The sequence below is a fragment of the Emydura macquarii genome, unplaced genomic scaffold (assembly GCF_026122565.2).
Source record: "Emydura macquarii macquarii isolate MOO-44397 ecotype Brisbane River unplaced genomic scaffold, CSIRO-AGI_Emac_v2 contig_1790, whole genome shotgun sequence".
NCBI classification, from domain to species: Eukaryota; Metazoa; Chordata; order Testudines; family Chelidae; genus Emydura; species Emydura macquarii.
Genome location: NW_027131927.1, coordinates 22,375,046 through 22,397,301, shown reverse-complemented (window position 1 = coordinate 22,397,301; position 22,256 = coordinate 22,375,046). Strand labels below are relative to the sequence as shown.

The 22,256-nt window shown below is 37.8% G+C and overlaps 1 protein-coding gene across 10 annotated transcripts in view; it reads left to right on the top strand.

Moving 5' to 3' along the window:
• The window catches only part of WDFY3 (WD repeat and FYVE domain containing 3), a 325,380-nt gene that overhangs the window by 250,046 nt on the left and 53,078 nt on the right, over positions 1-22,256 (top strand). For 8 of the 10 annotated variants that reach the window (XM_067557105.1, XM_067557104.1, XM_067557103.1 and 5 more), the window contains 7 exons: positions 2,667-2,849; positions 8,212-8,369; positions 9,786-9,863; positions 11,470-11,697; positions 16,391-16,444; positions 18,833-19,001; positions 19,745-19,908. In XM_067557105.1, the coding sequence (XP_067413206.1) occupies positions 2,667-2,849; positions 8,212-8,369; positions 9,786-9,863; positions 11,470-11,697; positions 16,391-16,444; positions 18,833-19,001; positions 19,745-19,908 (1,034 nt within the window). The remainder of the gene's footprint in view (positions 1-2,666; positions 2,850-8,211; positions 8,370-9,785; positions 9,864-11,469; positions 11,698-16,390; positions 16,445-18,832; positions 19,002-19,744; positions 19,909-22,256) is intronic. The other 2 variants (XM_067557102.1, XM_067557101.1) reach the window with 1 other exon arrangement.

Below are 22,256 nucleotides of genomic sequence, written 5' to 3'. Positions count from 1 at the left end.
TGCTGTTTGAAAACTCTCTCTTCCCAAAGGATATCTAAGTGAACTAGCTCCTGCATCATCCTTTGCTATGATCTTATGAAAGCCCTTCCTCCTCAAATTGTAAAGGCCCATTCTGTGAGAGACAAAGCATCATCAATAGCCTCCTTACAGGAAATCCCCCTCTCAGAGATATGCAGAGCAGCTAGTTGGGGCTCCGTATGCACCTTCACCAGACATTATGCTCTAGTCCAAGCTTTGGCTGGGGGTGTCTCCTTCATCACAGTGAGCCCCCATTCTGTGGTACAGCATACTTCCTTGCACCTTGCTTCTCAACAATTACTGCTTGAGAGTTACCCACAGTGACTCCCTGTGGGACCAGCAATCAAAAAAAAGAAAAGTTGCTTACCTTACAGTAACTGGAATTCTTCAAGCGCTATGGTCCCTATGAGTATTCATGACCCATGCTCCTTGCCCTCCGCTCAGGTCATCACATGATTCACAGTATAGTCAGAACTGGAAAGGTGGTCAGTCTGCACCACTTTCTATGTCCTCGGCTGAAAGCATGAGGAGCGACAGGTATGGATCAATGGGCGCTGATATTGAAGAGTTTCCTATTCTGAGTGCAGGAGCATATGCACACCCACATTGAATCCCATAGGAATCACAAAACTCGAAGAACTTCAGTTACCATAAGGTAAGTAACCTTTCTTTTTCACAACACCCTTATGAGTCTAAGAGGTTTTATCCCTCTTTTACAGGATCGGGAGCTGAGGCACAGAGAGACAAAGGTCAGAAGTAGCCATTAATTTTGATGCTCCTTTTAACACACCTAGAACCTGACTTCCATATGTTCAAAACACAGCTTCCATTGCCGTTTTGAGTGCTCAGCACATCAGACCCCAAGGTCTCAAGTCAGGCATTGAGAAAATGAGAAACACAATTAGTGATCATCTGTGAAAAGTTTGGTGCAAGTTGCTTGTATAGTATCACATTGGAACTCAGTGTCAGAAGCAGGGATAGAATCTAGTTGTCCAGAGCAGTATTCAGCTGCCTTGCCCCGGAGGTTATTCTTTTTCTTTCTGCAATCCCTTGCCGCCTCCTCTACACATCTTTCAACTTCTGCAACAAATGAGGTAGGGGACCTATAGACAATATCCTCCTTTACTACACAATCCTCATTCCTCTCTAGAGCAAGTCCATACTGTGCATTGAAAGAGGCTGGGGTTCTATGGAAAAAATAGTACATGATCATGTAATCAAAGACTATATCAAAGTGCTTATGCACAAAGGGGTTGAATTAAGGTTGCACAGGCACTTTTAATTATGGCATTTCCTAACATTTGGGTGCTTGGTGTTGCAAACTTAATAAAGTTCTTTTAATCTAGAGGTTTTTTGTGTAATTTGCTATCTTTTTTAAAAAGCAAAAACTGAAAATACAAATTCAGTCAAGTGGCATCACAATGACATCCACATGCTTCTTCAGCAGTGTTGGAACATTTATATCCACCACATAGACCTGTGCCACTTGAGCTATTGGAGTAGCTGATAACAGTAATGGGTTTGCCAGTGGGTTTCATAGTTCTTTGCTGACAGCAAAGGAATGGTGAGACTCTGGAATCTTGGGCTCCATTCCATATTCCAAAGGGGAGTGACCACTTCTGCCCTGTCCCCTCCAACCCATCCCTGTCCTGTCTCTTCCCAGTTAACCAAACCCTTTCCAGATATTCTTGGGTCCATATCACTCAAGGCATTATTTTAAAATGGGAGGCGTTTAAGTCCTTAATGATTCTTCTTTTTCATCTTTCTTATGCCCTGGAATATCTCCAGGGCACAAAATGCTCAATAACACAGAATAATGGTGGTGAGATGTAATACCAATGAAGAAAGCCTGGGAGCTCATCTAATTCCAGTCTCACTACTATTGATATAGCAGCTCAGTATTCTTCATTGGTAGCTTTCATAGGCAAAATACAGACGGGGCCTTCAGCTAGAACATTGTATCATTACTAATAAAACTGGGGTTCTACTGCTACAGTCTGAAAATATAAGCTAACTCACTTACTTGGGTGCCAGTTTGAGGAGTAGATAAAAGTATAAAATTAAGTAGAATAGTTACCGTGGTGAGGAAGACAATTCAGAAAGCAAGACTAACCCCAGATTGATTATAGGCATTGAATGCTCTGAACAAATATTGTAAATAATTTTCTGAGTTTTTACATGAATTTTCTTTGGCTGTGTTTGTGCTCTATTTGTGTATGCTTCTCAGAAACATTTATGAGCTCAAGGTTAGCAAATGAATGTGAATGTCAAATTTGCATGTGCAAGAATTTTTGGGAACCAATTTTTGAATAAACACGTCAGTGTATTTGCAGTGGACTTGTTGGCTCACTCATTCAATAAGGAAACAAAAGCATTGCCGTGTGATTTATCTGAAAAAACACAACTAAATCAACACAACTGGAATGATACTACTTGGACATGATCAATCCATGGAAGGAGAAAACTTGTCAAAAATGCTTTCAAAGAATTTGAGGAAAAGGCTGTCTGGTCACAGATATGCCACATCTGGGGAAAACAAAGCTTTCTTTGTCAGACATTTTTTGTATGAATTATTCACTCAGTTCATTAATTCTTACTGCCAAAATATAGTGGAAAATTAACTATTTATGATATTTTTATCTGTTTAGGTCGGCAGCTTCTTTTAAAAGCCATCAACAGAGTATGGACAGAGCTGATTCACAGTAAGAAACAGGTTTTAGAAGAGGTATTCAAAGTGACACTACCTGTCAATGACCGTGGCCATGTGGATATAGTTGTAGCAAGGCCTTTTATTGAAGAAGCAAGTTTAAAATGCTGGCAAAATCACTTGGGTAAGAATAAATGTGAAGATATATTATTAAAAAATATTGGAAAAATTGATCTGTTACCTTCTACACAAGTTATTCAGTCTTGTGTGTTTTGTACCCTTAATAACAAACTTCAGATGTGTGTATTCTGCATATAAACTTATAGCACTTATTGGTAGATAAATCACACCAAAACCTCTGCCTCACAAACTGGCATATGTTTCTCAAACCAGGATACAAACCATTACACAAACAGGTATTTAGCAATAAAAGACAAACAAAATAAGATGCACGTGTGGCATAAATGAAATGTGATGGCATGGGGTAAAAAAATTATTCTCTCTTGTTTGGGATGACTTGTACGACTCACATTCCTGATTCTATTTCTTGTGAATAATGCACTCATTCTGTACTTATGGCAGCAAAAACTTGTGTTACATCCTAAATCCATACATTTGTGGAGTTTACAGTCAGCAGGAACCATGAGTTTATCTAATCTGACCACAGGCCATTACATTTCACCTAAATTTATCCCTGTACTGACCCCCATAACTTTTGTTTGACCAGTGCATAACTTGTGCTTAGTTAAAGTGTATTTTCCATAAAGGCATCCGATCTCACATTGAAAACATCAAAAGATGAAGAATCCATCACTTCCCTTGGTAATTTCTTCCAATGATTAATCATCCTCACTGTTAAAAAGTGATGCTTTATTTCCTGTTTGAATATGTCAGGGTGCAGCTTTCAGCTACTGGTTTTTGTTATGCCTTTCTCCACTGGATTAGAGCCCTTTAGTATCTAGTATTTTCTCCCCTTAAGGAAACTTTCTTCCCTTTTAATCAAGTCACCTCTCAACCTTTCTTCTGATAAGCTAAACTCTGAGCTCTTTAAATCTCACAGTAAGGCATTTTCTCCAGCCCTCGAATCATTTTTGTAGTTCTCTTCTGCACTCTCTCCAATTTTTCAACATCCTTCTTAAAATGTGGACATCAGAACTATATGTAACATTCCATTATCAGTCTCATCAATACCAGATACAGAGGTAAAATCACCTCCCCATTCCTACTCATTACTTCCCTGTTTATGCTTCCAAGGATTGCAGTTGCCCTTTTTGTCACAACATCACACTGGGAACTCATGTTGAATTGCTTGTCCGCTATGACCCCTAAGTCAGTATCATGGAAAGTAGTGACTCTGAAAAAGTCCCCTATTCTGTAGACATGGACTGCATTCCTTGATGTATAACTTCATTTAGCTGTATTAAAACACATTTTGTTCGAATGGGCCCAGCTTACCAAGTGATTCAGATCTCTTTGTGTGAGTGCTCTGACCTTGTGGTTATTTTCTGCCAACATTTGTCATCCTCAAATTTTATCAGCAGTGATTTTCTACTTCCAAATCATTGGTGAAAATATTAAAAAGTGCAAGCCTAATACTGATCCCGGCAGAGCTCCATTAGAAACACCCCCTTTTGATGATGATTCGCATTGATGACTGCTTTTAGATCTGGCAATTGGCAAGTTCTTAATCCGCTTAGCCTTTGCTTTAAATCAAACAGCCTATACAAGTCTTAAGTATGTTACATTTACACAATTACCTTTATCAACAAAACTTGTGTTCTCCTGAAATACTGAAATCAAGTCTGTTTGAGAAGGCCTGTTTTCCATTAAACCATGTTGACTGGTATTAATTATATTCCTATCTTTTAGCACTACTTATCTTATAAGGTCATTCACATCATAGAACTAGAGCAATGGGTATTATTCTGTGCATGCCAGTCTGATTAGTTATAACTTATCTTCAGAATTGTTTTTGTTAAATTTGTCCCAAATTGTTAAATTTGTTGCAAAAACAGTATTCCATGCAAGTTGCGGACCTAAACATCAAGTAAATCATATTGTCAGTAGCTCTGACATTATTGTTCTTGTGTTGGCTGTTCACTAAATAAGGATGGGGAATTAAACAAAGGATGGGGTATTAATTGGACTTAAAATACCTTCAGCAAAGTATCATGGTGCTATAACCACAGACTGAAAGAGGCATCTGCTGTTCATAGCACTGAGCTGTTTGCTGGTTTCACATACTTGTTTTATTGGACAAGATTAGTCTCTCTCTCTGTGGGCTATTGTTTACTCACATTTGAAAAGAAATGAGCGACCAGTGGAATTTTAGAATTTCAGGGCAACAATCCACATTAACAGTAGTTTCCTGTCAGCATCAAAGGCTTGCATTGCTTTGTGCAGAAAGGACAGTGTGAATTCTGAGCTCCCACTCATTCATTTCAGTACTAAGTTTTCCACATTTAAGTTAGGTCTTTTTGATACAAGGAGTATTAAATATGGTTGCGAAAGCAGCTAAGATGGAGAAATGTTCTTCATTTAGTGAGACAGTATAGTGTAATCTGGCCTTGACGATGGGCATGGTGTAAAAACGATTTGAATGGTTCTTTTCCTAACACTTCTGTCACACCTTGCATCCCAAATGCTTTGTAGACAAGCCAAAACTTTAATATTTTGTCTTGATTAGTCCATGCTATCTTTTTAATTTTTAAAAAGATAAATGGGAGGCGTTAAAAACTAGTTATGGAGTGGCTGATTGTGACTCCATAGTTAAAGTGGCATTCTGAAGTAAGCTTAAAATTCTTGGTTTTCTACATCTGTCTGGGCTCTCATTGTGGAAATTGAGTGTTGAGACAAAAATTGTCAGGTGAATCTTCAGTAGGTCTCCTACAGAAGGTAGTTTTTTAAAAGAAAACAGGGTAGACAAGAGGCTGCATGTAGAAGCCTTCAGGAAGAATGGGACGTACAAAGGAGGGGCAGGGAAGATTAGGAGGGAGGCAGGTGGTAGAGAGGAATAAAATGGCAGCTCCCCCAATCTCGGTGTCAGAAGAGGATAAGTGGAGATCCCTTCAAGAAGCTTACAGGAAGAATCACATATTTGTTTGTGAATTTCAGGTTGACTATTGAATCTGAAATGATCACATATGGGTTGCTTCCCCCAGTGGCTCAAAAATCAATCAGCAAACAAAAAAGCACATTGGTATTAGTAATAGTATTTTTAAAGATGGTTTTTTTTTCCAGTCTCATGATCTCAGGGGATCTGATACATGATTTTTTAATGTTTGAATTTGGCAATACTGCTTCTTTCACTCTTCCTTGTTCCCCTGCCACAATCCCTACTTCTGTTTTTTCCACCATGTTCCAACCCCTAAAAGCTACAGCAGTAAGAAGGGGACAGGCAATCAAAGCTCTGTTACTGAGCCTGCCCTGGGTAGGACAGACTTTCCATGGTTCAGGTTGCAATGCGCATAACATATCTGATACAAAACCATGAAATTAAAATATAAGCTACTTAACAGTGTCTGTTATCTGTTCCCCCATGCATAGACATCACTATTACAATTACTATACACTACAGACGATATACCACAGCCTGAACTCAACCTGCATAGCAAGACTCAGTTAAGGCGCAGACACTATAGGCTTGTACCTAGGGTCCAACTCTTGCAGACATAATTACACCAGAATCTAGGCTTTCATTTATATAAAATAAAAATAAGTTTTTAGTTTCAGGAAAAGCTTGAAAACACAAGTCAAGCATAACTGATACAGTGTGGTCTGCCTGAGTCTGCAGACAACCTGGAACAATGATTCTTAGAGGTGTGCATCTCAATGGGGTTTTAACACCAAGACCCACTAGTCTAGGGAACTCTACAAATGCCAACCCATCCAAGCAAATGTGCCTTGGCTGCTGAAGTGAATACTGGGACCCAGCCTGCTGCCACTCCTCCCTCTTCGGGGGAGATAGAGGGGATCCCTGCTGCTATTCCCAAGGGAAGAGGGTCCCTGTTGCTCCTTTTGAGCGGGAGGAATAAGGTGGCCCGATGCTGGCCCCTGACCCTCTGAAGAGAGGGAGGTAACTGTCATCTCCATTTCAGGTGTGGCGTAGCAGGAGCCATAGTACAGTTGTGCGGCTTCAGTGTCATGTTATGTCTAGGCACCAGATTTCCATTGTCCAACCCTGGCCCCTGTGGATACCAACCTTCCAGCATCAGACTACCACCTTCTACTATATATCCCCTCCAACATGCTACCCCACTGTATCACAACTCGTTACTTGGTGTGTTCAGAGGGATAGTTTGGTAAAAGGGGTGTTGGATGGCTGGCACTCTTAGGGGAGCATGGTTAAAGGTGTGGACTGTTTTGTACGGTAGCTGTAAGGGGCCTGTGGGTAGAATACTGTGTACTGTTAAATTACTTAACTTCCATTTCCTTGCTTTTGTGGTTGTATGTCAGGTATGTTATGTGTGTAACAATCACACCAGATCTACACACATTGAAAATTATTGTGAATTGATTTAGGTTTCATATATTAAAATAAATAAATAAATAAATAACAAGATAAGCATGAGGAAAATGTTTGAAAACTGCAGCTGAGCTGTCAGTTTCCTTTCTGAAAATCAAAACCTGTGTGTCTTAGATGTAGGCTTTTCAGGGCAGGGGGCTGTACGTTTTCTTTTGTGGTTGTGCATTTTCTACTGTGTCTGGAAAGCACCTTATCGGGATTGCCACAATATAAATATATATGCTATTGTTTATATTCTGGTAGCCCCACCCTATCCAAAATCCATTACAAGCATTCCTTATTACTTATTTCTATTGTTTATAATGTGGAAGCACCTTGTCAGCTCTGTAACTATCCTTTATTTTGGAAAAATCTATATATTTGATTACTGACTCCCAGACAAGGTTAGCCTTCTTTGAAAGGCCCTTTGCTCCTTTGAGAGAGATGAAAATCAGCATAAGGAAAATGTGGTGGAAAAATAATTTGTCCTACCTCCTCCGTTATTTTTACCCAGAAGTCTTCAAATGGGTACTGAATACCCAACTAATTATTCTACTTTTGCCATCTCCTGAATGATAAATTTCTGAAAGAAGAGAAAAAATAACCATATCTGTCCTAAATAGAAACAGGTATTGGGGAACTCATATCATGTTTCAGGACAGAATGGAATGGCAACAGGAAAGTCAGATTTTATCAGATTTTTTTGTGGGGGGAGAGGTAGAATAGTGTCATACGAATTTTTCTGTCATGGTGTAAATGTTTACCAAACACAAATTGGGAAAGGTCCATAGGTACAGTGAACATAAATGCATAGAGCAATATCTACCCAAAAGTTCAGCAGGCTGTCTGGATCCATCATGCTTTAAACCTGTAGTTCCACTCATTTAAGAACCTCATTGACTTAGGGTTAGTATTTTCTAATCGTATATGAAAATTGTTGGCCCTTTCTTTAATCAAAAAAAAAAGGGGGGAAAAATAGAATTATCTTATATAACTAAGCACTATCAGAAAAATAATCTTAGCACTCTCTTTGATATTATAGCCCATGAGAAGAAATGCATCAGTAGAGGGGAATCTTTAGTTCCAACTACTCAGTCGAAGCTTTCACGAGTCAGCAGTGGGTTTGGCCTTTCCAAGCTAACTGGATCAAGGAGAAACCGAAAGGAGAGTGGGCTCAACAAACATAATCTCTCGACACAGGTAATTTGTATTGCTTTGTTAAAGGTGACCTACAAATACTTGGGAGAAAAATCCAGCAACTTCACAGTTTATTGTATGTGGTGAATGCCTGAAATAGCGAGGCATAGGGGAGCAAAAAGTACCTTCCCTCCACTTTCCTAACGTCCAGACTTGGTTCACTCTTTCTCCATAAGGCACGCTACTAAGTACTTCAAACAGTAAATTATTCCAGTGTAGTCAGTGGGATTGCTTACATTCTTTAAATTACACCTGTGCTTGAGTGCTTTGATAGATTGGGTCCCAAACTGGTAATGTTATGTCACCCCAATTTGCAAAATCCAGCTACTAAATTGGAGTCAACCCATAGAAGCAAGATAGGTGCTTGAGCTTTTAACAGTGTTGTATGGTTTAAGAAAGTCTTTAATATTCTTATAGACAGGTTTGCTTTTAAAAACCTCACATTGTTGTGCAGTATTTTTGCTTTACTGCAGAATAGAATTCAATAAAAGATATACATCACAGTAAAATTGTTGACTTCTGAAGCACCTCAATCATAGAATGTATATAAAAAAAAAATTATAAAACAGCACAACATGGCTTAAAAAAACAAACCAACCCCCCCCCAACTCAGCCCAACGATAGCCAAAAGTGCCATTTTTGTTCTATGATTGTGTGCTATCACCAATGTAGTGTGTGCTATGGTATCTCTTCAATGAGCATGAATGAATCTGGATGTTAGAAAAGAAGAAAAATGGGTCTGGGTGTTTCAACAGGTTGATAATAGGTTCTTTCTTCCTCGGATATAAGTAACTCCCACTGACTTCCTTAGTGTTCTGTAGGGATGGAAGAATAGGACCCTAGGTTGTCAGTTCATGTTATCATTTGATGAGTATTTAGTGGCCTGTGTGAAAAGAATTGGTGGTCTAGTCCATTTTCTGGTGGACAGGTGTCTATTCCAGAAAAAAAATCACAGTTGTTCTAACTGGAATCCTTGACTGCCAGATCAGAGGAGGGGCCAAGAACTGAATGACGGTGAAGAGTTATACGTTGGCAGGAAGCCATGGAGCATGGATGTCTTCAGTCTGCAAACCAGGCACCGATCCTAAGAGAGAACTTTTTTTCTTTTTAAATTAATTGAAGTTTTAAGTCACTTATTTGAATGCCCCCTGCCCTTTGCTATTTGGGGTATATCGGGAATATTTTCAAAGTATTTTCAGGTCACCTTTAAATGATACTAGCGTATGTATTTATGATCCATTTTTTAAACTAAACTAAAAGAATATGGTTGTGTTAAATGGTTTGAAATCAATCTAATATATTTTTAAGAAGAAATGTTTCTGTTTATGAGTTAATAAGGCATCTTATCCATATATTTTTTAATAAAAACCTACCTTTGTAAAATTGCTTTCTATATGTCTTGTCTCATATTTGTATTAGGAGATTTCCCAGTGGATGTTTACTCACATTGCAGTGGTTCGGGACTTGGTAGACATGCAGTACAAAGAGTATCAAGAGGTAAGATGGGCTTATTAAACTGCATGTACTATCTTCCTAAGACACTGCAAAAACATATAGTAAGAGAGTCCCTGATAAGACAGACAATGTGAAGGAGAGAGAATGGAGGCACAGAGAGCTGAACCAACTTGCCCAATGTCATCCACGGGTCAGTGGCAGAGCTGAAACTAGAACCCAGGCCTCTTCACTCCCAATCTGGTGTCCTATCCTCTGAACCACTGCCATTTACTAGTTTGGTTTTGTACATCAGATTAAAAAAAGATGAATGAGTCTTTCAGTACATAAATGAGGAAAACCTCTTTGGTGTAGCAGTCACTGACCTTTTCACATAATTCAATAAACAGAAGGCATATTTTGAAAATAGTTTTTTAGCCATTGACTTATTTATATAATCCACCTTACCTATGTATGGCAAACGTGGCAATGTGTAAAGAGTGATTAGTTGGACATGAGACCGCTTTTGTGATTGTAGCTAAGGGTTAATATTTCTGTCATGGATAAGGTGTTTATTACATATTGATTATATTAATGCTTAACAGTTTTTGCTTTCATATTTATAATAATACTCAAAGCATAAGATGGGAAGTTGAAATAATAAATTATATATAGATGCTTTAAAAATTGAAATAATCCATAGTAAGAATGTTTGCAGTACTTAAACATCCGTGAACCAGCCAGACAATTCCTTCATTGGTAAGTGTAAGCAATATTCCATCATACTACAGCTAGAAGGTTGCTTTTAATTATCTTTGTAGTATTTGCTGTGTGGCAGTCCCACCAGAAAAGTAATGTGATCCAGAGGAAATCATACATGATTTAGAGAAGATTTCAAAATATTTTTTTCCCAATATTAGAAGTATTCTTATGACACTAAGGACAAAATATTCCTTCCTCACATTCTTGCAAACTTGTAGTAGTAGTTGTATTCCACACGTACAGTACTCGTTTTTATAACAGAAACAAGATTTTAAAGCAGTTGTTTCTAATAATGGTATCAGTAGAAAGTAGGAGTTCTTTGCCAGATCTGTTCCTCCTGAAATGAAATCAAAGAACCTAGCAAATTCTTCCAGGCATCCAGCAAATCACGTTGATGGTTAAGTTCACTTGCTGAGCAGCATGCTTTAAATTTGAGAAATCAGCTTCCCAGAGGAACAGCCACTCAGAACCAATTACTAATATAGCACTAGTAGTTTATTTAATATCTGTATTTAATGTTATGTGTGTAATATCTGTATGTAATGTTAAAGTATGCACAGTGAGAGAAGGTATCCAAAATAGAATTAATTTCTTCATTCACCAAAGTCTTTTCCAAAGTAGTTGCATTAATGTATCTTGGGTGTTTGTCATTTACAGGGAGCTTTAATTTTAGAAAAAAAGAAGCAAGGCCACTTGTCACTGATAAAAATTGCACTATAAACCTTGGCCATAATAAATTGTTGCTGGAAATGTAATTAATATAGCATTGAGATGCTACTATAACTTCAAATCAAACTCTATTAACTATATAGTGTAGTGCAGTTTAATTACATTGTTCCTTTGAAATCAGAGGCTCTTTTGAAATGTTATTTTGCTTTGGCTGTTAAACCGTAGACCTTTGTATTTACAGCGTCAGCAGAATGCATTAAAATATGTGACAGAAGAGTGGTCTCAAATTGAGTATGAACTATTAAGGGAGCGAGGTTTGTGGGGTCCTCCCATTGGCTCTCATCTGGATAAATGTATGTTGGAGATGACAGAGGGGCCCTGTAGAATGAGGAAGAAGATGGTGCGCAATGACATGTTTTATATTCAATATCCTTACATGCCAGAAACTGAACAAGAGACAAATCTGCTGGTAAGTGTACAGTATTTGAGTGTTTGTAATAGTTTTTAAGCCTTATTATTCTGAAGTGTTTGTTGTTTAAAAAATACTCATCACAATGCATAAATTAAATCTAGTTGGTATGACTGAAATTGGTGGGAAGAGTCGCATGATTGGAATGTTAAAAATGCTGCCTATAATCTGTGGGAGAGATCAAATGGACAAAAATGGAGGGGAAGGGCACTCTGTGTCAAAAATATTAGCTGTTTATCAGGGTTATTAACAGTTCAGAAGCAAACGATCTTCAATGCTTATGGATTGATGTTTGAACAGATAAAGCACAAGAGAGGGTACTATTAAGAGTCTGTTACGGACCACCAATCATTGCAGAGAACAGGATGACAGGCTCATTAATCATCTGTTTATATTGTGTAGTGGAAAATGTTTTTATCATAGGGACTTCAATATGAGTGATGTATGCTGGCGGTCTCATGCTGCCAGTATTAAGACATCTTTGGAATTTCTAAAAATTAAAGATGACAAATTTCTAACTCAAAAAATGTTGCACCCACCATGGGCGAATTCTATATTAGACCTCTTGACAGACAGAGGAATTGATAACAGAAATAAAAATTGGTGGTTACTTAGGGGCAAGTCATCATGACTTCATTATTCTGTTTACACATCATAAATGTAAAGTCCCAACCAGCAATATATATACCCACTTGGTGCTTTAAAAGGGCCAGTTTCACAAACTGAATGCAATTGTACCAAATTAGTTAAGACTGTAAACAAAAAAAGTCAATTATAATTGTAACCTGTTTAGAAACATTTTATTAGATGCTTAAAAAGCCACAATTTCACAGTTAAAAAAGAAGGCTATGCTTGTTAAAAATCCAGTAAGATTTAGTGGGTAAGTGAAAGAATCAATTTTAAATAATAATATACAAAACGTAGGAAAAAGGGGAAGTTGATAGCAATGAAAACAAATTAGAAGCTAAGAATTATGGAAAATTGATAAGGGAAGGTATTTGAGAAAAGGCAGATGTTTTCACAGCATATGATGATGAAATCCTCTCCATTGCAACAGTAATTAATAAAGAGGATTATAAAAAGCAGCTACTAAAGTTGAGCATTTTAAAATCGGGTCAGATAACTTGCATCCAAGATTTTTAAAAGAGATGGCAAGGAGCACTCTTGACCATTAATGTTGATTTTTAATAAGTCTTAATAAGTGGGGAAGTTCCAGAAAACTGGAAGAAAGCTAATGTTGTGCCAGTATTGTAAAGAATAAATGGGACGACCCAGATAATTATAGACCTGTCAGCCTGGTGTTGATCCTGGATAAAATAATGGAATTGCTGATGAAGAACTCAATTAATAAAGAATGAAAGGAGAGTAATTTAATTAATGCCAATAAGCATAGGTTTATGAAATATAGATCCTCTCAAACTAACTATTTTTTATGATTACAAGTTTGGTTGATAAAAGGAGTATACAAGGCATGTGACTTAGTACACATGAAGAAGAGCTCAGTATAAGCTTGAAAGCTTGTCTCTCTCACTAACAGAAGTTGGTCCAATAAAAGATATTACTTCACCCACATTGTGTGTCTAATATTCTGGGATTAATTTGGCTACAACAACACTGGCTGTTAGTACCTGTGGGACATTTTGCTTAAGAAACCAGAATGATCCAAACCAGAATGATTCAACGTGACGCACATTAAATGGATTAAAAACTGGCTAAAAATGTAATTGTCTCAAAATGTAATTGTAAATGAGGAGTCATTCTTGAGCTAGTGTGTTTCTAGTGTTCTTGACCCCACACTATTTAATATTTTTCAGTGACCTCAAAGAGAACATATTATTAGCACTGAGAAAGTTTGCATATGACATGATTGGGGGAGTTGTAAATAATGAAGAGAATAAGTTACTGTTACAGAGTGACTTAGATCAATCACTTAGTAAGAAGGATGCAGTCAAACAATATGCATTTCAGTATGGACAAATGTAGGGTCATTCATCTGGGAACAAAGAATGTGGGCCATGCTTACAGGATGGGGAACTCTAACTTGGAAAGCAGTGGCTCTGAAAAGACTTGGTGGTCATGGTGGATGATTGAGTTGAGTATGAGCTCCCAGTGCGATTCTGTGGCCAAAATAGCTAATATGATACATGGATGTATAAACGGGACTATTGAGCAGGAGTAGGGAGGTTATTTTACCTCTCTGTCTGGTACTGGTACAGTTTCTACTGGAATTCTGTGACCGTTCTGGTGTCCACAATTCCAGAAGGATGCTAAAAAAAAAAAAAAATTGGAGAGGGTTCAGAAAAGACCTGTGAGAATGATTAAAGGATTGGAAAGCATGGCTTATAGTGATAGACTAAAGGAATTCCATCTATTTAACTAATCCAAGAGAAAGTTAAGAGGTGACTTGATCCTAGTCTATAAGTATTGGAAAAGGGAATAGAAATTTGGTAATAAAGGGCTCAGCAATGTAGCAGACAAAGGGGATAACAAGATCCAGTGGTTGGAAGTTGAAGCTAGACAAATTCAGACTAGAAATAAGATGCAAATTTTTAGCAGAGTAATTAACTATTTACCAAGGATTGTGGTGCATTTTCCATCACAGGAAATGTTTTAATCAAGATTTTAGGTTTTTTCTAAAAAGACTGTTCTAGTTCAACCACAACTATTGGACTTGAAGCAGGAATTAATTCAGAAATGTCCTGTGGCCTGTATTATGCAAAAGGTCAAACTAAATTATCACAATTATTCTTACTGGCCTTAAAATCTATGGATCTGTGGAGAAAAAAAATCCAATAAAATTGTTATACATAGTTACCAAGGACGTGCAATGTAATTGCTCCTTTCTATAACATTTTTGGCTTATTGTTCATTTGAATGAAAATATATCAGTTGGTATCAAGATGATACAAATGGTTGTAGGGCAGCAGATTCATAAAAACTTGTTTTACTGACTTAAACTAAAAATGATAAACTATATGGGGCAAAGTAAAAAAATAAAAATAAAAAAAAAGGACTAATACTATTAATGTATTTGAGAAGTGGGCGTGTTCACTCTTGGGAAAAGACAAATAAGAAGAGTGTGGGGGGAACATAAATATCTGCTAAACAAAGGAAAGTTTTAAAGAGGGGAGAAGAGCAATAGTTTTCATTTAACAATGAGGACAGAATAAGAATGAGTTTAAGATGCAGTAAGACAGTCTTAAATTAAATATTCTATTTAGGAAAAAAATTACAGCATTAAACTCATTGAGGCATTGGAATGAACTACTGAGCAAGACTGAAATGTCTATCCAAAGCCAGACCTGACACTTTTTTCTGCTAGGATGCAGACTGTGCCAGAGTAAAAGTTGTACAAAATATGTTCTTTGGAGAGGACGGGAGGGAGAGGGTGCGGACGGGGGCCAAGCCATCTGTATGACATACTGCTGTGTTAATTTCATATAGTGATACATTTTCAAAGCAGTTCATGAGGGATTAGCCCTTACAGTTTTCATGAATGTTAAAGTATCAATGGCACAGCAGCAGAGGTGCAAGTGGTGCGATCACACTGGGGCTCAACAAATGGAGCAGCGCTCCAACACTTCACCTGTGCATGGGGTCGCAGTGCCACTCACTCAAATTTGGCCTCACCACTACTCCTTAAGACCAAGGGGCAGTCAGGCCAAATTTGAGTGGTATTGTGATAGGGCATTGCAAGGGTTGCAATGCCATTCAGGTTTCGCCCAACCACCTCTCCATCATGACAGGGGGACAGCTGAACCAATTTTTTAGTGGTGTTGCAACACGGCCAGGCCAAATCCGAGTGGCACTGCAACCTCATGCCCCAGGTTGCAACGCCACTCATCACTCGAATTTGGCTCTCACTGTGTGTGTGTGGGATGGGTGATGAGAGCAAGAGAGTTGCTGGGCAGCCGGATTGGGAGGGGCCATTCTAGCCCAGGATGGTAGTAAAGCACTGAGTTTGGGGAGGCCAGGAAGGTACCAGGGCAGTGGGTGAGTGTCTGGAGACTGAGTTGTTGGTGGGCTATGGGCTGAGTGGGGAGTGCTGGGAACTTGTGGGGATGACCATGATGTTGGATGTAATAAAAATTTTAGATTTCAGAATCTGGGAAGGGGATCCCTAATTTTTTATTGCAGCAGGCCCCTAGTACCTTGTTATACCACTGTCAATTATTGAGATTTTGGTGAGGAGTGTCATTTATCTCATCCACTTCAGTAATTCTGAGCAAAATGGATACCATATTCCATTAATATAGATCAAACTCTAGGCCTACTGACCTAAATTAGTGTGCACATCTGACATGCACACATGCATCAGAGTGTTTGTATCCACATGAGGACCATGTGCAAAAGGACATGTGCCCTTCTGAAATACTGACAATTGGTTCCAAAGAAGGTATGTGTTCCCCATATTCATTTTGGAAGTCTCTTATTTTCTTGAGAATATCCCAATCATATAGAAATGAGTATTTAGGGTTTTTTTAAGAATCATGAATGATTTTAAATAACCTAATGATGCAAAGTTCTGACCACACTTGACTAGTTTAGATATTGAGTATATTTCACTCTTAGTTGGAATTACACATACTCAGTTTTTTAATATCTATTTGCGCAAAGAGGATAACATACCATCATGCATTCTTCCCAAAAGTGATTTTTTCTGATATGTTTATACTTAATGCCCTGTTTTCAGTCTGACTTCTCAAGTAAACCTCCTGAGACACCTGATGATACCATTCCTCAAAAGGTAAAGAAACAAAATTCCCCACTGAAAGAATGTCAAACAAATACAAATGTTTTCCTGCATGCTAGGCAAACTTAACAAGGCTTCTACGATTGGCTTTCAACATTGTTCTTTCAGTAAATATTTTCAGGATTAAAGGTTTCCAATATTCACACCTAGAAGATGTTGCTGTGTTTTCTTCAGTCTTCACTTCTTATAACATTCTGTAGCTCTTACTGTCTTTGTTGCACACTAACAAGCTGTGTTGGGCTGTACTGTCGTTGTCTTTATATAGGTGTATTGGCTTGGGATCTGAACTAATGGACTATGAAACATGTTTAGTAATGGGCAATGTGGTAATTTTGTGTCCCTTAGAAAATTAACACTACTATTAAATATTTTCTTTTTATTTGCACATTGATTATATTTGACATTTGAAGCATGCCTTTCCCAACTGTATTTCAATAGTGTCTTGTGCTAGTACAGGGTCTAGAAAGTATTCCCCACAGAAAAGAAATAATATTTTTTGAGGAGAGGAGCTGTAACCTTTTTTTTTTTTTTTTATTGTTGGAACCGAGATCATAATTTTGATTTCCCCTTTTTCCTCAAATCCTCTCCTTCTCCTGTAGCTTTGTCATTAGAAAATAAGGTGTATAATATAATGAATTGGTGTAGTTTCAAAATATCCAACATACCAAAAACTTACACATTACTGGCCATTCTGCATGAAAGTGTAAATATAATTATAACTTTCTTGTGCAACTGTGTTCAGTCTTGCCCGTCACTAAGTATGGTATGTGGTATGCATTTACTCCTTTTGAATTAGACATGTTGTTAAACTCAAATATATAAAATAAAAGCAGTTATTTGAGATGTTAAATGTAATGAATTTATATAGTTACAATTGTCTTTTCTGTCATTTTAATGTTTTGGTAGTTGGGGGTGGGTTTCCCCCTGGTAGGTTGTTCAGTGATTATTTTGACAAATATTAGGACAATAACTGGATTATGGCTGTAACAATGACAGTATTCATCTGTTGCTAAAACAGTATGACACATGATTTGTCACTCTTCTCCTACATGAGTCAGCAGCTCTTAACAAATAACTTACATCTCTCTATTTTGGAGCAGATAGTATTAATTGGGAAGTATCATATCTGTAGTCTGCATCTTATAATATTTTAGCACATCTATTCATAGCTGTACCAGTTTGTCGACATGGGTTGTTGTGTTGCCTAGTATCAACAGGTGAATTACATGAAGACTAACTGAAAACCACATTTTTTGTATTTCCAATAATTATTACAAGAGCACTTGAAGAAATATCTACACTCATTAGATTGGCAGATAGTAATGCATGGCACCACACTGGGTTTATGCTAATAGTTCTAGAATGGACAGGAACAATTATTTGTTTTCATGGAAAAAGTGCTACCAAATGAAGATTTTTTTTAAAGTTCCAGAGCTTAACTCACATAAGAGCTTGGCTTCCTAGCTTTTTTTTTTTTTTTTTTTTTTTTTTTTTTTTTTTTTTTTTTTTTTTTTTTTTTTTTTTTTTTAATTTTTCCCCATCCACATAAATTGGTTCATTTTTTCACATGGGAAAGAGGCATACCGATCATTTCTTCCTTACCTCTTTTTGTCTCCAACTTTACTTCTGTGATCATCCTGGCATGTTTACTGTCCTGATTTTGTTGTGTGTTTGTGTATAACAGAAGAATTAACTTCCAAAAGAAACATGTGTAACATACATATGTAGCCAGAATCTCTGTTTAGGAGCTGAAGTTACGGAGACAACTTGCAATAGTTCTCCTAAGGACATAGGCTGCAAATTAGTTACACCACTAGTGTAAATAACCATTAGTTAGGCCACTCTCCTGCCACCAGAAGTTTGCAGAATATTAGTTAATCCTTAGTTTCCTTAGTTAAAGGTTTCTAGTCTTAAAACCAGCTCCCTGGCTATTGTGTGGTTTAATGCACATCCATATGTACACATCTTTCTCTGTTTGCTGTAGAATATTATTTAAACTAATGCCTAGGGAAGAAATAAACTTGTTAGAGAATAACATGCATACACTGTAGGGAATATTGAAATAGATAGATAAATCTTAAATGCAAATTTGTCCTTCTGTGGCAATTCATCACACAGGCCACATTTAAAAAAAACTATATTTCAAGTTTGGTAGTCATTTCCCAGTTTGATCATCGTTTCCCTGACTGAATAGCTTCCTTGTAAATTCATTTAGGAATTAAATCTTACATTTTATATATAGGTTTTAACTGGCTTATGATTGACCACAGATAAGTACGTGATATTGTTGAGTATGTACTGTGTACGCAGTAGTCTTAGAAATTTTTCATTTAAATTATTAGAGAGTTGGCTTACTAAATATTTCATTCATTTACTTCTAAGAAACCTACTCGTTATCGAAGAGCTATAAGCTATGACAGCAAAGAATATTACATGCGCCTGGCTTCTGGAAATCCTGCTGTTTTCCAAGATACTATAGAAGAGAGTTCAGAAGGTGAAGCCACTCAACAGGAGCCAGAACATGGCGAGGACACTATTGCAAGAGTTAAAGGTAAGTTCATCATTCTGTCTGTGTTTTGAAATAACCTATTTGATGTTAAGTTAAACTTTCTAAAGTTTACTTCTACCTGAAAGAGTCTGGATTTCTTCAGATTATCAGTGCTGTATAAATTAAATATAAAAGTCTGGAGAAGAATTAGATAAACAGTTGTTCTTAGAACAAAATCCTTTTCCTTTACATTCATAGAAATTGTTAAGAGTTGTAGGAGACTTTAGTTTGTCACTGTCATGTCCCTTCTTGATCTAAAATTCCTGACTAATTTGTTTGAAATCACAGAAAATTAGAGATGTTAAGAGAGCACACAACCACAACAGAACAGAAAAACATGAAAAAATAAAAAAACTCCTTTCAGTTGACACAGAAAGCTCAATAATCTGGATTTTAAGGTTTAACATCCCCTCTCCATGCACACACACAGCTCTATGGTCATCTGAGACAGCAGGGATGCCAGTGTGTTCAGGATCAAATAAATAAAATTAAAAATAAGCTAGAACAGAGTGCATAAAAAGGGAAGTGTGTGTTCGGGAGATGCTCCAGGAGTGGGAAGGCAGTAGTATTGGTGATCAGGATTGAGGTGTATTGGCAAATGGTAAGGGAAAACTTTCACTGTATTGACTAGCCATTGCTATTGGCTTATGCCAATCTGATCACATTCCCAATTATTGGACAACACATATAACCCAAAACCCTGCAGCGTTGTCAGTACGTTGAGTGCGTCTCTGATTACTATGCAGGTTTGGTAAAGCCTCCACTGAAGCGGTCTCGCTCTGCACCTGATGGAGGAGATGAGGAAAATCAGGAGCAACTGCAAGATCAAATAGTTGAAGGTAGTTCTATGGATGAAGAAGAAAAGACTGATAATACAACTTTGCTTCGACTGCTCGAAGAAGGAGAGAAGGTATAGTTCTTCGGAAATACTGATCATTTACTTCATCTAAATTTCTATTTTTTGCCTTTCTCTGATTTCTCCAGATGTGAATATTTAAAAACACAAGCACTGATCATACATGTCAACAAAAGAAGAATTAAAAAAAAAATCCTAAAAAGACCTCCCTATTTCCACCCTTTCATCCACCACATATCTCCATTAAACCCCTCCTCCCAATGTCAGTCCTGGAGAACAAGCAGGTCCTATACTGTGTCAGACAATCACCAAATATAAGCTCTGGTGGGCAAAGGAAAAGTACCTTCTTAGCTGAGAATGGATAATTCTGCCACCAGCCCCCTTCCTGTTAAACCAGGGAGTTGTTAGCTTAAGGCTCCCGGGTGTTTGTACCTGCCATATTACACAAGGAGAGGTACCTGTCAGAGAACCAAAAATGTAAACCATCTCATGACTAGAATATTTAAATATCAATTAATGGGCCAAATAAATATTTCTCACAGAAAACTACATACAATATATATGAAAATATTAATATAACAATCTTGATTTACACTCAGATTCATCTCCCTTCATCTTCTGCCAGCCTAAAATGTTAAATCATTAAAAACATATATATTTTATTCTTCAGAATATTAAAAGACTGTTCTATGATTGCTTTTGGTTCTAAGCTTTGTCTGTCTGATGAGAACCTCTGAATAAGTATGTAATCAAGGATGAGTGATGCATTGATGGACTACAGCTTGAAAATGATACCCAAGAAATATGAGAACTGATTAGTTCATTGCGGACATGTGTAAATACCCCCAATATTTTAAAAACAAAAATATTTTTAGCTTGCAATCTGTGATCACAGAATATCTAGTTATTTTGTTTAAATCGGTTTTATTGCAGTAATTCATTTATGGTACTCAAAATGGGAAAGTACAAATTTATCTTTTTTGATTGCACAGAAATATATTTTCCTATAAAGTGAACACTTTAAACTTCATTAGTGTTTTTTTCATAGTGGTTAATTTGTTTTAATACTGAAAAAATATATTCAAGGCCTGACATTGGGCTTGTTTCACTTTGCGTTCTGTTGGATTTTTCTTGTCTGTTGTTGAATGTTACTTAAAGCATGAGATGTTTTTATGCTGTCCAGCTGCAAACCTTTGCAAGAAAATAGTGCTTGTACAATATGTTTGACTCGTACCTGCGTACCAACAGGGCAACAAAATGTAAGCTACATTATGCCTCTTCACTAGTGTGTATTGGGGATTATATGAGGTTGTGCCATCAGCTGCCTTCCAGCAACCTTCCTCCTGTACTCTTGCTGAGCTTGGGGGAGATGAATTGAATCTTTGTAGTGGCTCCCAGCATATGTGAGAGTACACATGAATATATACACTGTCTCTGCTCCTCCTACCTTCAAAATATGGAGAATCACTAATGACTTCTCGAATCTGTCTGTTACAGCAGTCTGGTAGCATAAATCTTGTTTAATTTTGTGACATTATATCCAAGTGATTGTTATAAATATGAATGAACAAACCATCACGAGTGCCATAAAAAAGGGATACTGGAATCTGACAATTTGTCCTTATTCCCTACAGAAGGAGCATACTTATTGCATTAGTTTTCCTAAAACACATTCTTCTTCGAGTGCTTGCTCATGTCCATTATACTATAAGTGTCTGCACGCCTCCGTGCATGGTTACCCAGAACTTTTTTCCCCTTAGGCAGATCCCATAGGGCTGGCTCTGGCACCCCTGGAGCCCTGTGGACATGCCACGGTATATAAGGCGCTGCCGGCCCTATGCCCCCTCAGTTCCTTCTTTCTGCCCGTGACAGTTGCTGGAACTAGCCGTGCTCACAGCAAGTTCTATTCCCCTTGTTTGGACTTGTTTTGTATTCTGTATTTAGTTTTAGTTAGTTAAGTAGTTGTTAAACGTAGTTAGAGATAAGGTAGTCCCTGCTGGGACTTCACACGGCTGGGCCATGCCCTGGTTGCCAGGCTTCAAGCCATGTGCCTCCTGCGGGAAGGCCTTCCTGTTCAGCGACCCCCACGACAGCTATCTTAAGTGCCTGGGGAAAGCCCACAGAAAGGACAAGTGCAAAATCTGCAGGGCTTTCAAACCGAGGATTCAAAAGGACCAAGAAATCCGGTTGAAAGCCCTGATGATGGAGGCAGCACTCTGCCCGGCGTCCGAGCTGACCCACTCCGCCTCAGTACCGAGTGTGGCTTTGGTACCGAGCGTGCCGTTGGCACCACCCCCAACTCAGCACCATGCAACATCACCGGTACCAAAGAAAAAGAGGAAGCAGTGTGCAGAGCAAGGAAACTCCCCTGCGCCATTGGTACGGGTGGGGTCGAGTATGGA